This window comes from Girardinichthys multiradiatus, chromosome 11 (genome assembly GCF_021462225.1).
Source record: "Girardinichthys multiradiatus isolate DD_20200921_A chromosome 11, DD_fGirMul_XY1, whole genome shotgun sequence".
NCBI classification, from domain to species: Eukaryota; Metazoa; Chordata; class Actinopteri; order Cyprinodontiformes; family Goodeidae; genus Girardinichthys; species Girardinichthys multiradiatus.
This window is the reverse complement of record NC_061804.1, coordinates 25,386,945-25,401,850: the sequence shown is the minus strand read 5'-3', so window position 1 is coordinate 25,401,850 and position 14,906 is coordinate 25,386,945. Positions and strand designations below refer to the sequence as shown.

Here is a 14,906-nt window from a genome sequence, read left to right as displayed (position 1 = left end):
ATGCAGGCACGAGGGGCAAATCAGACCAGCATGACTTAGGAAATTAGACAAACGCGAGGACTTGAACGAGGGAAGGAGACAAGGTCAGATAACACCCTGCTGGTAGAAAGCAAGACCATGCCCAAGTTTTGCCTCACAGCACATACAGACAGCCAGCTCATGGCTTCCGTCAGCCACTGCAGAGGAAAGAGACAAATCAGCTCTCTTTGGTCCAAGATCGTCCCTCCCTCCCACTCTCTCCCTCCACCTCTCTGTGTTGCTCCCACTCTTATTCAGAGGTGGGATGCTCTGCAGTGCTGCACACTGAGGTGACTCCTAGCAGTCTTTTAGCTTTTACCAACGGGCAGAAAGGAGCTGCTGCATCACTCAGCTTTGACAGGAGGTAAGAGTCCTCAGAGGTTTTTAACTGTGGATTAGGGAGTGAATATGAGCACTTAAAAATGATAGGTACTAATTTAACCTTGACTTCCTCTTTTGTGTATATTTATATGAATACTCAGATTCTGTATATGTAGGGACATGTGGGTAGAAGGACATGATGGAAAAGAGTGAGAGGAATGACACTTGTTTTAACCCAATAAAAAAAAAAACATATAACATGAAAAATGGCTTTTAATGCTGAATGTTGAGAATGCTGCTCTAAATCATGTTACGTCATTACCTTTGACCACAGATGGGTCAGGTTCTGGGCACTGAAGACATCCACAACAATTTTGATCAGAACGTTTCAGCCTCTCTGGGTTGATTGTTGTGACAAAAGTCCAAAATAAGATCTCTTTTAGTATTTTTTAGCTCTTCGTGTCCATCTGTGTCATGACCTCACCCGAAATGACCTAGCTGACAACTAGCAAGGTTGAACAAAAACAACCTGTATGAATCAGAATTAAGGATTCAATGTTATTTCTTCCATTGTCTAATTAACCCATTTGTCTCTTTTGCCACAGCTGTATGGGTGCTTCTTCATCATGCTCACATCTCTGTTTCTATGTGGGGCACTTGGAGGTGAGAGCACAGTTCTAGAGACTTCTAAGGTGTGGCATTTATAGGCTATGTTAAACTAAAAATCTATCTGCAGGAAGAGATCTTTCCTAATTAGGAAGCTATTTTTTACATAAAAAATTAATGAATAGACTGGACATTATTATTGAAATCAGGATTTGTTTATCATCAATTAAAATAATTTACACATCTTTATAGATGTGATTTATTAGTAAGCTAACCAAGTTAGATTTCATTCTGATTTGATTAAGTAAAAGCACAGACGAAAAAACTAAAGTTCTAACATGAATTCTACTTAAATTATTTCTAAAAGGGGAGAATTTTCCTAAAAGGAAATTCCCTTTTCTGAACCTCTCTCTAGAGCTTAAAGAAAGGGTGTGGGTCTATTTCTGAGTTCTAATATGTCTTGGTAATTTTGAGGGGTAAATTTGAGAGAGGAAAGGAGGGACACAAGTTTTTAAGCTAAGGACGAGTTTAGCCGCAGAATCAGAACGCCTTACTGTGGTCTGGATCTTTTGTGACCTCTCAGAGGAACTGAACTGGGTCTCTTGCCTACAGTTCTCACCAAACCCCTATTTCAGCTCAGCTGAAAGGAGGGACGTCAGAGACCAACTAGGGTGTTGTCAAATGGCAGCTAAAAGTCTGTGAAAGGGCAGATCTGCAGTGTTCATGGTCACTACAAATGAGACTTCTTCTACTTCAGTCATTTGCGTTCACATCATGTGTTTTTTGTGTTTTACCCAGTGCTGCTGGTCCCTGTACGATCTCAGCTGATCTCTGTGTGCATTGAAGAAGATGAGGACCTCAGAGTGGACTGCAGGATCAAGCCAAATCCCAACAAAATCACCAGCTATGAGTTCTCCTGGTCATCCGGAACCAAGGAGTCCCTGATCAACACCAATGTTTCTGGCTCAGCTGCAGAGGTTCAGTTCAGAGACAAAAGCGAAGTGGTGGAACTTGATCCCTATGGCTACAGGATGACCCTGAAAGGCTTCACTAACACGCTTCCACACAACACCACCTACATGTGTAAAATATCTGGGCAGGTTCAAAATATCAATCTGGAGAAAGGTGGGTGGACTGTTAATGTATATGTGGTTCTATATCTAGGAAAGCAACACTGACACTCTTCTGTTTCCCTGTAGAACAACTGCAGCCATGCTCGGCTGTGAGCCAGTTTCTGAAGACCTCATGGTCCTGGATCGTCCCACTGCTGATCTTCCTCTATCATACACACTGCTAAATCAAATGTAGCATGCTAGGTTGTGCCAGACACAAATAAGCCCAGCCTTCCTTCTGTCTACATACTTATTCATTGATAAAACAGCTTTAGGTTTTATCTGCCCTTCCTCTTCTTGCAGATATAGCATTAAAAAGATCTAGGAGAATGACTCAAGATTTTGGGAGACCTTTTGCTTCAGAAATGCACAAAGTCTTTGTGAACTTGCACATGTAAATATATAATGACGCTCTGGTTTTCAATAAAAAGATGCTATATAAAGTCAAACAATGATTTTCTGTTTACTGGTTGCTCATAAAAAAACTGAAGCTGATAAAAATGCATAGACAGTCCAAAGTATGAGACCCCTAGCAGAAACCCATCAACCAGCCAACATTTACATTTGGGGCCCAAAGGCATAGAAAATAGGATTGTCTGCATATTACATAACGACTCTGTCTTGTTTGCCTTTGTAAATTTATTGCAGGGTACCTCTTAGTAAAAAATCAAACCCATATACTAAATACTTACCCATTTTGAAGTGATTAACTCATTAACCATTTGAAACCTCCTTAGGGTGTTCAACTGGGTTAGCCCATATGGGTCCTATTTAGTCAACCCAAGTGGGCTCTGTTTAAAAAGCCCATCCCCACTTAGCACCCATTCAGCCTGAGAAAAGTTCATATATGCCCCAAATACGACCAGTTAGGCCAAAAATTATTTATTCTCTTGTGCATATGCACAATTATTTGAATTCAAGAAGTTTGTTTCTGACAGGAAATGACACATTTTATGTGCATTTTCTTTTTTTTTTAAATGGCATGTAAAATATGTAATAATTCTAAAGGACCAATGAAAAATCTTTTTTGGCAATGCAGCAATCAAATCCTTATTATAACTTCTGACAAGCCTTTTTGCATGTTTTCACTAGTATTTTAATAATTTGTCTAGGTGATGAGCTTCAAGTCTTTGGGGTTGAAAGGCCTCCTTGCCATCACATTAAACTTAAGCTTTTTTCATAGATTCATAAATTCCTCCTGACTTTTTTGTTCTTTTTTGCTTAACAGGAAATGCTTAAATATGCTGAATCAAATGCGACAACGTGAAAATGTAATAGCTCATATGAGGATTTTTATCCTTGACTGACCTTGTGTTACAAAACAGGGACCACAATGCCCCATTTCCACAGCTGAGCAAATATTATTACATCAACCTTAACCTGAAAGGTTCACAATACCTATAATGATCAAATACAGAAAAATGTCAGACAGTAGTATAAAAAATGTATGGCCATACTATCTTAAGTTTATGGAGATTTGTTTGGAACTCCTTGTAAAGATATGTTTGAAAGACTTTAAAATAAACTAATCAACAGCATAATCTCAAATTAAAAAATTATTAAATATCCAAACTTAAATGTTAATATATGTATTCGCATTTTATGATGATGATGGTTGTTGTTGTTGCTATTGATGGAAGTTCAGTTAAACGAGGATATGCAACATGCACTGGATTTTCACAAATCCAAAGAACCAGAATTGCGAGGTTCGCTCCTCCCGGGATCGCCGGTGCATAAACTGACTCGAATTGCAAACGAGTTTTGGGGGACTGGTGAGCCTTTGAGACATAGGGAGAAATGGTATTCAGATTAAGTTTGGTGTCGAGATTTAGAAAAATGTGCAGCAGAGGAAATCACCAATGCAACCTCAAACGATAAATTGATTTAATCTTTTCAGGCTCAAATATATTGTTGCCTCGGATTAAAAATCTCTATGTGTGTTTATCAGTCATAATGTAAAATAAGGACTTTCTCCGCCCTCTCCACCGGCCCTGATCTTGTATTTGGGCAGTGAGAACTAAGAACCCCGCCCACATTGGACTCCATCCGCGTGCGGTCAACATAATGATGCGGACCCCACTCTCTTCTGTTCGCTACCTTAAACTTGATCCTCAATGTAATCCGTAGTTTCCGAAAACATCCAGTTATGGCCACCACTACTAGCAACAGCAAAGGAGCCGAACTTTCTAAAGCCGAGTACCTCAAACGGTATATGTCAGCAGACAACGATTCCAGCAAATCAAAAGGAAAGATAAAAAAGAAACGATGTAATGTTCCCGAGAGAGGGTGAGTGGATGAAAAATCAAACTGCGCTGCTCAAGTTTAAGATTTAGGCTAGCCCGTTAGCTAGTTTACGAGTGTCGGTAGCCGTTTAGCGGGCAGCTCAAATGTGACTTTCAACGCATTTATACTTTCTTGTATTTAAAGACTTAAAATAGTGGACGATGATATAGACTGGAGACAAATGGTGAAGGAGCAGACGGAGGTAGAAGAAGATGAAGAGGAAGCTCCAGTGGTAAGCACCCATATGTGAGCGCCTGATTGAGCAAGTAATAAACAGAAACCAAAATACTTCAAATCCAGATGACATAACGTGTTCTACTTTCATATAGTAATCATTACAGTCTAGTCACGGTTTGCAGTAAAACATGTGGAACCAGGTTGTATGGTCAGATGCCACACATAGCAATGTGGATGTTATGTGTGAAAACTAACAGTCCATATCACCCTGAACAAAACCATTCACTTGGGGGTGGCAGCATAATGCTGTGGGAATGTGTTTCTTCTGCAGGTGCAGGGATCCTAGTGTGTTGGAAGATGGGTGGAGTAAATTAAGGGCAATCTTATAAAATCTGTCATAAGCAGCAGAAGATCTCTGACTGGGTCACATATTCACCTTCCAGCAGAACAGTGACTCCTGAAACTTGGAGATTTAATTGTAGTTAAAGACTATTCTGTGGACTATTGCCTTAACACGGCGTTCCACACCGTACACTATGTTGTATTGTTCTGTCACAAAAAAATCATAACAAATATAATGTTTGTGGTTGTAATGTAAAAAGGTTCAAAGAGTATGTTTTTAATACTGTATTTACTTTCTTAGATTGCTGAGGTCATTGATGAGCGACCAGATGAGGTAAAACAACTGGAAGCCTTCAGGACCAGCAACAGATGGAAAATTGTTGGAGGTACCTGAAAAAAATAAGAAGGATTTGTTGTTGTGTAAATCTAGGTTGATATTTACTTTAAGTGTCTTGTTCTGTAGCTGATGAGGAAAGAGAGGAGGAGAAAGGGAGAGAACATACAGACCCTGTTGCGTCAAGCAAAATACGTCCTAGCTCTTCAGATCGCTCGATAAAGGGAAGGAAACATGGTTCTCCTGTCACAAAACAGAGACACGACTCTCCAGATGCTTCGCCTCCCAGGAAAGGTCGCCATGACTCTCCAGATGCATCTCCTCCTAGGAGAAATCGTCATGATTCTCCAGATGCATCTCCTCCTAGGAGAAATCGTCATGATTCTCCAGATGCATCTCCTCCTAGGAGAAATCGTCATGATTCTCCAGATGCATCTCCTCCTAGGAGAAATCGTCATGACTCACCAGATACGTCACCTCCAAGGCCACATTCAGGAAAGCCAAGAAAGATGCAAAGTAAAGGTAGGTGGTGAGAGGATTTTACTGTTTTGTTTCAGATATAATTTGGTCTCTGACTCTGAAGCAAACATACTGAACACATTTTTAAACTACAACAATAGCTAGACTTATTATAGTATATGCCATCTTATTCAACATGCCTTGCAAAAGAACAAAAGCATCCCCTGATAATGGTTCTCCCACCACCTTGTTTTACTATGGATATTTTCCTCCACACATAGTATCTGGTATAATCTAACCAGAGCATCGTCTTTAACTTTGTTGCTTTGCCGTCCTTGTGGCCAACTGCAAATTGGACATGTTACGCTTCTATAAAGGCCACATTTCTGGAGTGTATGAGTAATGTTACTATAGGCCAGTTTTCTGCTTCTCTGATTAATGGTTGTCCTCCTTGGTTTTTACGATGCTTTTCATTCACTGAAGTTCTCTAACAAACCTCTGAGTGGACAAGTGGACTAGACAAGTCCACACAAGTGTACTCTAATTAGTAAGGAATTTGCACTGGATTTTATTTGGGGGTGTAATATAGGGACTGAGTAGAAATGTATGCCCCACCTTTCAGATTTCTTTTCTAAAGAAATTAAAAGTGAGCGAGAGGCAGTGTAACCTGTCTCTCGCTCGTAGAATGCTGGAGATAGGCACCAGCTCCCCCGTGACCCACTATGGATTAAGCGGTGTAGAAGATGAATGAATGAAATTAAAAGTCTTGTATGATACCTTCAATTATGTGTTACTTTGTATTGCTCCATTGCATAAAATCCCAATAAAATACATTAAAATTTGTGGCCCTTTGCAATAAAATGTACAGATAAAATATTGAAAGGACATGATTACTTTTACAAGGCACAGTAAATATTTTCATTTCAATTCTCTGAAAATGTCATTATAAATGTTCTGATGAAAGCTTTGGAGAGCTAATTTAAGTAACAGTTTGTTCATCGTGACTGAACAGTTTTGGGGTTTTTTTTTTTTTTTTTTTTTTTTTTTTTTTAAGATTCATCTCCCAGGAGCAAGCACAGCTCAAGTAGGCGATCGCCTGGTCTTCGTCGTTCACCACATGCTAAAAAACCTCAGAACAGGCATGATTCTGATTCCGACCAGTCACCTCCACGAAAAAAGCCTGTAAAACGAGAAACGTCAGACTGGGATCAGTCTCCTCTGAGGAGACGTCCAAAAGTAAGACAGGACTCTGATTCAGACCAGTCTCCACCCAGACGGCCGACAAGGGGCGGAAAAGACTTGGATGGCGACTTGTCGCCGCCTCGTAGAACTGGGCCCTCACAGGTGAGCCAAAAAGAAAATTTCCGTGATGAATGTCAAAAAATGTTTTGCATCAAAAATCTTACTTTTTTTTGGTCCGTTTTTTACAGGGCCAAAGGATGCTTTCTGGGGGGAAAGCGGGTCTGGTTTCTAATGATATCTTAAAAAAAGAACAGGAGGAAAACCGACGATGGGAAAAAAGCAATCAGCCGCTAGAATGTTGGTTTAATCTTTTCTTCCTTTACTCTGATTATATTCAATTGAATATTGGAAAATATGTAAGAAAACTCTAAAATCCAAAATTATTTTGTCATGAATTTGAGTTTGTCTACTTTGACTAGATGAATCCCGGAGTGCCCAGACTGTTTTCCGAGACAAGAGCGGTAAAAAGAGGGATTTGGATTCCGAAAGAGAAGAACAGAAGAGAAAAGCTGGAGAAAAAGCTGCAAAGGATGAGAAATATGCTCAGTGGGGGAAAGGGTACATTTTTTAAGTGTTTTTTGACACCTGAAAGGACGCTGAAATGTGTAATAGGGTTCACTAAATAAAAATGTATGTATAGGTTGGCCCAGGGACAGATGCAACAGCAGAAACTTGAAGATGCGCTGCATGAAGCCCAAAAGCCACTGGCGCGTCACTGTGACGACGAGGATCTGGACCGCATGTTGAGAGAGCAGGAAAGGGAAGGGGATCCAATGGCTGCAATGCTGAGGCGTAAAAAGGAGCGCAGCACAAAAACACAAGGTTTGAAACATTGCTCCACATTTCCCAATGTCTTTGACCTTCGTTTATCTCGATGAAGCCCTCTGGGGTTAACAGCTTGTCAAGGAGACACCTCATCAACAAGTTTCATTGTTTTTCTGATTTGATCTACAGTGAAGCCTCGCTACCAAGGGCCTCCACCACCTCCCAACCGGTTTAACATCCAACCAGGGTATCGGTGGGATGGAGTCGACAGGTAAAGTTTATGCATCGTTCACCCCTGCTGCAAGTTAGGTTTATTAAGACAAGAACCGTTTCAATAGATAAATAACACTAACATCTCAAGGATTTTATCTAAATTCAACACTTATTCCTACATTTAATGGCTACTGGACTGTCAAAATTATTCAACTTTATTTAACTGAATGGAGTTTTTCATAAAAACACAAATTTGTAGATCGGGTTTTGGTCTGTTGATATTAACATTTCATTGCATGTTGGAAATACAGCTCAGTCAAGTGAATTGTCTGAAAAGTTCAAAGAAGAGATCATTGCCTTGGACAAAAACGGAAAGGGATACAAAACATGCTGTTAAAAGCTGCCTCCAGATTCCTGAGGAGGGAGCAGGTCAGAAACCCTGGAAGGCCTCCTGGATGACTTGGTGGCAGCAGCCACTGAGGTTTCAGTTTCCACAGTACAAATAATAGTGAATGCTAAGGGGCCCCATGCCATAATGCCAGGAGGTACACCACTACTGACTCTAAAGCACAAGAAGAATCACCTTCAGTTTGCTCACAACTATATAAATAAGACGAGGTTTGGGGATTCTGTTCCTTGGAGCTTGGGCATCATTGGCTCTTCAAACCAGATACTGATCCCAAGCATATCTTAAGGTATATCAAGGCTCGGTGTCAGAAGAAGTCCTATAAAAAACACTAGAGTGGCCATCATGGTCAGCTGACTGGAAGTCTATTAAAAAGCTTTGGTGGGATTTTTAAAAATGGCCAGATGCCTCAGAATGTTATAGAACTGGAGGACTTTGGCCATTGCAGCAGCTCATAACGGCAAAGATGTGCTCTAAGGCCTAAAGACGCTTGTCAAGAAAGGTGGCTTTATGTTGAATTTGTTGAAACAACTTTTAATAGTATTTATGTTGAGCTTTTTTAAATCGTTCTTGTTTGATTTGTGTATTACAAAGAGCTGCTAGTTTGGATATTTTGCCAATAAACCTAAATTTCAGTGAATAATTATTAGTTGCTTGAATGATTTGAGGTGGAACTGCACTAGGGGTGCACTGATTGATTCACCCTAATTTCCTTAATTTTGGTAGATCTGTGATTACACAATACTTAAATGTGAAACCGTTCTTATCCACCGAGCTTATCTAATTGTATAACCTATTGTGCAAGTTTTCTTTCTTTTTAAAATGTGAAAAATGAAAGACTAAAGGAACTGCAATGCTCTAAACCTTTAATTTATATTTAATAGCACTACCTCGTGCAGTTAAAACCGGTTTGTATTGTTTCACAGCTATTGTTTAATGTTTTTCAATAAAATAAGATTGGAACTTTGAAGGTGTATTGTGACCTTATAACACCAGAAAGTGTCGATTTAAAAAAATAAAAATAAAAAATCAGTATTGGCAGAATCGGCAAGTTAGGCTTTTTAAAGGTTGGTAATTAGCCAGAAAACTGCAATCGTTGCACCCCTAAACTGCACATTATCTTCAATTGTAATTAATAAATGAATTAATTTTTACTGAGGCATTGTTAATTGTACAGTTTTAATTTCCTTTCTCAGCGAATTAGTAAGACTGCAGTGACTTTGTTGTTTTATGTTGTATCTTACAGATCCAATGGATTTGAACAGAAGCGTTACACGCGGATCGCTGATAAAAAAGCCATTCAGGAGGCAGCTTACAAATGGAGCGTGGAGGACATGTAAATGTACATCAGGAGCTGACTACTCATTGTGCTAATAAAACAACTAACTTAAACTAATATTTTCAACCTGGTTTTCGTTCTGTCTAATCCAGTTTGTTACTGTATTATAGGCATCATGACAGTGTAAATAGCAGTACCATCATCTTAATGATTTTGTTATAACCGTGCCAAAGTAAAGAAATTTAGTTTTATCATTAAATAATGTTTTTGTACAGTTTTGTGTGGAGTGTTTTTTTACGTGATGTACTGGTTCTTAGTAGTTCCTCCAATTATACTGAAAACAAACCGTGTTAGTGTCTGCACACATAAGGGTATGTACAGTGCTGTGAGAAGGAATTTGGCCCTTACAGCTTTCCTTTGTGTTTATTTCAAGTATTTTAGATTATTAAACAAATTTAAAGATCCAAGTCTTCAAATAAAATTTTTATTTATTCTGGGAACAGATCTTTTTAAACCAAACTGTCCCTGTGTTAAAAAGTAATTGAACTCCCCATAATCATCTTTAATTATAAATAGACAATGATAACTCACTTAAAAAACAGCGTTTAATTTCACTAACAACGCTGCCTGAAAAACAGGAAGTCAGCTAATCAGCTCCTGATTTAAAGCCCAGGTTCTCTTGGGTCATTCAGCATGCATAACAAAATAAAATCTGTTAAAACTTTTCAGAACACTATAAAGACCCACTGGCCTTATTAACTTCTGCAGGTTGACATGACCGGAAGTACTGTCTTCAAAGTACAACTACCAGTAAAATGATCGTCCTATTGTTGCTTTCTGGCTGCTCTGTTAGTTTCAATCATGCCCCACATTGTTTTTTACGTCTTTGTGTTAGGAACCAATAAAATGTGACGTAGCAGAGCTTGTTTCCTTACGGATTATTTTTGTTGATGCGCTCCGATACTTGTCTGTCTGATATATATTTTTTTTAAGTCAAATGCCTGTCCGTGTTGCCGAATAATATCCACATGGAGAGCTGCTGCTGATTCATTGGAGGTTTGGAAAAACTGATCCAGCTAAAATGTCTGACTGGTGTCCGATAGCGAAAGACTACAACCCCCTGAAAGCTGGCAGCATCGACGGGACCGATGTGGAACCCCATGACCGGGCGGTATGGAGGGCCATGTCCGCCCGCTATAAACCCAATAAGGGCGTCGTTGGAGATCCGCTGTTAACGTTGTTCGTGGCCCGTTTGAACCCCCAGACAACCGAAGACAAGCTGCAGACAGTGTTCTCAAAGTACGGAGACATCAGGCGGCTCCGGTTGGTTCGGGACATCGTGACGGGCTTCTCCAAAGGATACGGCTTCATCGAGTACAAGGAGGAGCGGTCCGTGAGCCGGGCCCGCCGGGACGCTGACAAGCTGGTTATAGACCAACACGAAGTGTTCGTGGATTTCGAGCAGGAGAGGACCCTTAGAGGGTGGGTGCCGCGGCGTCTCGGTGGCGGGTTGGGCGGCAAAAAAGAGTCCGGACAGCTGCGTTTCGGCGGTAGGGACAGACCCTACCGAAAACCGATAAACCTGGGCCCCGGAGCCATGCTGGAACGAGGAGGGGGCAGAGGAGAGCCGAGAGCCAGAGAGGACAGGCACCGGTACAGAGAGAGCGACTGGGGCAGTAGAAACAGGAGAGATTACCGGGAGAGAGACAGAGATGACCGCAGACACAAAGACAGGAGATGACGTTAATGACGGCTTTTTGGACATGTTGGACTGTGCAGAAAACAGATATTTGAACTGGAATTGCGAATTGTTGTTTTGATAAGTTTCATTCTTCCCTTTTCAGATTTTTAAAGACATTTTTGTTAAAAAAAAATCTTATTGGGTTTGTACACTCAGCAGAATACTGTTCAGTGTGTAATTGCACATTGTTCATCATCATTTTTGCTGTCTATCAATGTTGATCTTAAGCAATGAAGTAAAAGTTTGTTCTTTTTAAATTCTGCAAATCAGAATCAGTTTCTTTCTCCATTCCTGTTGCAAGAAGTCTGTTTTTTGTCCGTTCTTAAATTTGGCAGTTTGATAATGTTGAAAGTAGTTAAAATTGTGAAAAGGAATGAAAAGGCTATATAATTTAAGACATTTTTGCCAGCATCATCTTTTACCATGGAGATTAGAGTGATGTGCAATGTTAGTATTCTGCCACTCCGTGTCTTGGTTTTAACCAAACAGTTATATTTTGCTTTCAACTAACCAGAGCACCCTCTTCCACATGTTTGCTGTGTCTCCTATGTGGGTTGTGCCAAACTGCTACTGGTACCTGTGGTGTCATCTTGTCACTCTTCTATAAAGTTTAGATTTGCGGAGTGCTCAACTAATAGCTGTCCCATCGACAGATTCTCCTTCCTGAGCTGCGGGTATGTGCACCTCCTCCAGAGGTATTGCTCTAGGTTTGCTGTTGTGCTGTACCTTCTGCTGTGATCCTTGGTCTTCGTGATGATGTTTGTTCATTAATGTTCCCTAACAAACCACTATATATCTATTGCTCAGCATTCAACAGTAATTTGCGTTTCAAGGAGTTTAAAACAAGCATAATTTTAATATTTAGAAAAACATCATCACCAATACAACGTGACCTAGATATAAGCTCATTAAAACGTAGTATTTCTTGGCTTATTTTAGAAGATAGTAACGTAGTGTGTAAAATGACACATTCCAGTAAGAAATGAATGGAGGTCTTTGCTGGAATTTTGAAGTGGATTTGCATTCTTTATTCATGTCAAAACTGACCTTAACTCATACTGGAGTTAATTTAAAGACATCTTGAGGTTTTTTGTTTTTTTTAGATGGTAGCATTCGCACAGACCTCTATTCTTATTTTGATTCATATGGATTTAAATTTGTAAGAGACCAGCTAATAAAGCACATGGTATTTTCTCCAAATGTCAGAAACTGTTAGTCCTGTGTGGGAACACCCATGTGTGTCCGTTTGGTCATCAAATGGAGCTGCTGACATATTTGAATATTATATAAGACATGTTCACTGTGACATAAGAGTGAAATGACTATTTTCTGAAGGAAATCTATTCTAACATAATCTGGTAAAGGAGTGTATTATTAGGGTATTAGGGTGTATTATTAAAGTTTTGAGGTTTTTTGCAAACAGGCCTCTTTTGGAAATGTATTTATTATGCATGGTTATGACAAGTCAGACAGTCTTTGGTGAGAATATCTCATCTCCTTGTCAAAAGTTTTATAGTTGTCAAAGATGTTACAGAAGCAATTTCCTTTGCATTGCCTCAGGTTTAAAATAGCAGAGAGTTTTATTTCCAACATGACTGTACTTGTGCAGCTTAGAACTCAGAGGTCTTGTTGTCTAGATGAAGCCGGTTTCTGCTTGTCAGGTTCCCTGGGCGTCATGATGAGCCAGCTCCGGTATGCCTCTTTTTGCACGGTTCTGAATTCAATCCTGTAAAATCACAACACAGTTAGATGAGCTGTGCTCACTGACCAAGCTGCAGGAGACTGGTAAGATGTCAAACCTGATCTCACCTGAAAGCAGGGTTGATGCCGAGGTTGTCAGGCTGTGGACAGGCAGGAGTTTGCCTCGTCCAGTGAGAGGACAGACAAATACGGTGATTTCATCTCAGCTGTTTTTTGTTCATTGTTCAGACCTGGTAACACTGGGTGGCCACAGTTACCTTCATACTCCTCTTTGTCAGATCGTCTGCTCCTGCTGCTGTTTCCTTTTGGAGTCTCTCTTGAGGATGGGGGGGTGTTTGCTCTGTATGTGGTCTCCTGAAGGTTAATCAGAACCCTTTAAATGCTTGAATTTCATGTGCAGTCAGTGAACTACATGCATAAATACATCCAGTGCCCTGCAAAAGTTCTAATTTGCATGTGAACTTTTTATTTGATATTGTCACAATTAATCCACAGACTTCAGTGTATTTGCTTTGGATTTTATTTAGACTAACACAAAAAAAGCACAATTGTGAAGTGGTGGGATGTTTTCTTGCAAATAAAAATCTGAAGGGTCTGAATCTGAATACATTTGTATTCAGCCCTCTTTATCATTTGACCAATTAGTGAAGTTCTGATAAAGCCATCATTTGAAAATGGAAACATTATGGCACAACTACAAACCAAGATATGTGAGCATTAACTAAATAAGGAGCATAAATGCTCAGGGTAACTCTGGAGGAGCTGCAGAGATTCACAAATCAAATGGAGAATCCATTGTTAACTGTTAAGCATACACTCCTCAAATCTGGCTTTTATGAAAAAAGGGGCAGGAAAGCTATAAGGTGTTTGTGGTTTGCCACAAGCCATGTAGAAGACACGACATAACACTACACACTATCTCCAACATGATGGTGGCAGCATCTTACTCTGGAGATAGTTATCGGGGACAGGAAAGCTGACAGGTTTTGCTGGGAAAATTGATGGACATAAATATAGAGCAATCCTGGGGGTAAAAAAACCTGTCAGAGGCTGCAAAAGACTTCAGATTGCAGCAGAAGTTTACCTTCTTGCAAAAGAATGACCCTAAATATAAAGAGCAACCATAGAATAGTTCAGATCAAGGTATGTTTGAGTGGCAGAAACATTTCTAACGTTTCTATTTGTTGCGATTTTGTTGCAAAATATAATGTGGAGCATACAATTGAAAGTTCATATATGCGACTCACTACAATTTGCTGAAAAAATATATTTAATCTATTAACTTCTTTGCATTTTGTGTTACAATCATAAACTTCATGTCAGGGTATTTTGTTCGGATGTTATGTGATAGACCAACAGTAAGCAGCACAAAGCTATATGTGGCTATAGTGCCACATGTAGCTTTTCATAAGTGAGAGAAAAAGGGTAATTTTGGCCTCATCAGACCAAATTTGTCTACCTTTTCTTTTCTTCTTTACTACTCAAACTACTTCTGAAAATCAATAGTTGCACTGGATTTTTAAGGGCTGTAAGACTTAAGGAGGCTGAATCAGATTAGTGTTTGTAAAAATAAATTGAAAACCGTGTATCCTTTTATTTCTGCTCCTCCAAAGAGGAAATGTTCAACGAGTATTAACAATTTCACATGGCACTGTGGGTAACCTGTTTTAAACAGTAGATTAGAATAACAGAAAATGTAATAAAGTTTCTTAAAGTCGAGACTGACTGATTTCAAAACATAACTGACTTCATCTGTTGCATTGTCCAAAATAAGTGAAGTCTTACCCGCCATGGTCGGAGGCTCTCCTCTGTAAGGTCGACTGCGCAGAAACAATTCATGGTAGCGGTGGGGGCGTCTTATATGGGCATTTTCAAAGAACACTTTGTCTGAAGGTTCCGGAATCAAA

General features: G+C 39.7%; 3 protein-coding genes across 4 annotated transcripts; all 3 read left to right on the top strand.

Annotated features, from left to right (window-relative positions):
* The first annotated feature begins 226 nt into the window (after nucleotides 1-226).
* LOC124876231 (thy-1 membrane glycoprotein-like) lies at nucleotides 227-2,506 on the top strand. The gene is made up of 4 exons (XM_047378846.1): nucleotides 227-382; nucleotides 945-1,002; nucleotides 1,744-2,070; nucleotides 2,145-2,506. Exons 2-4 carry the CDS (start codon nucleotides 966-968, stop codon nucleotides 2,240-2,242), a joined length of 462 nt encoding a protein of 153 aa, XP_047234802.1. The 5' UTR covers nucleotides 227-382; nucleotides 945-965; the 3' UTR covers nucleotides 2,243-2,506.
* A 1,667-nt stretch (nucleotides 2,507-4,173) lies between these two features.
* On the top strand, nucleotides 4,174-9,831 carry bud13 (BUD13 homolog). Of its 2 annotated transcripts, XM_047378842.1 has the most exons (11): nucleotides 4,174-4,343; nucleotides 4,485-4,572; nucleotides 5,161-5,245; nucleotides 5,323-5,505; nucleotides 5,584-5,715; nucleotides 6,707-6,996; nucleotides 7,083-7,191; nucleotides 7,314-7,452; nucleotides 7,535-7,716; nucleotides 7,849-7,930; nucleotides 9,525-9,831. In XM_047378842.1, exons 1-11 carry the CDS (start codon nucleotides 4,204-4,206, stop codon nucleotides 9,616-9,618), a joined length of 1,524 nt encoding a protein of 507 aa, XP_047234798.1. In that variant the 5' UTR covers nucleotides 4,174-4,203; the 3' UTR covers nucleotides 9,619-9,831. The 2 variants fall into 2 exon arrangements, with proteins under 2 accessions (XP_047234798.1, XP_047234797.1); XM_047378841.1 differs by having other exon boundaries at nucleotides 5,323-5,715.
* Nucleotides 9,832-10,074: 243 nt separating this feature from the next.
* On the top strand, nucleotides 10,075-13,604 carry snrnp35 (small nuclear ribonucleoprotein 35 (U11/U12)). The gene has a single exon (XM_047378845.1). It carries the CDS (start codon nucleotides 10,639-10,641, stop codon nucleotides 11,296-11,298), a length of 660 nt encoding a protein of 219 aa, XP_047234801.1. The 5' UTR covers nucleotides 10,075-10,638; the 3' UTR covers nucleotides 11,299-13,604.
* Nucleotides 13,605-14,906: the final 1,302 nt, after the last annotated feature.

What these genes read in the sequence shown, in the direction of transcription:
- snrnp35 (XM_047378845.1), top strand. Translation starts at nt 10,639, where the DNA reads ATGTCTGACTGGTGTCCGATAGCGAAAGACTACAACCCCCTGAAAGCT.
- bud13 (XM_047378841.1), top strand. Translation starts at nt 4,204, where the DNA reads ATGGCCACCACTACTAGCAACAGCAAAGGAGCCGAACTTTCTAAAGCC. An exon ending in AAGCAATCAGCCGCTAGAAT is followed by an intron (nt 7,192 to 7,313) that starts GTTGGTTTAATC and finishes TACTTTGACTAG; the next exon opens with ATGAATCCCGGAGTGCCCAG. An exon ending in GCGCAGCACAAAAACACAAG is followed by an intron (nt 7,717 to 7,848) that starts GTTTGAAACATT and finishes TTTGATCTACAG; the next exon opens with TGAAGCCTCGCTACCAAGGG.
- LOC124876231 (XM_047378846.1), top strand. Translation starts at nt 966, where the DNA reads ATGCTCACATCTCTGTTTCTATGTGGGGCACTTGGAG. An exon ending in TCTATGTGGGGCACTTGGAG is followed by an intron (nt 1,003 to 1,743) that starts GTGAGAGCACAG and finishes TGTTTTACCCAG; the next exon opens with TGCTGCTGGTCCCTGTACGA. An exon ending in AAATATCAATCTGGAGAAAG is followed by an intron (nt 2,071 to 2,144) that starts GTGGGTGGACTG and finishes GTTTCCCTGTAG; the next exon opens with AACAACTGCAGCCATGCTCG.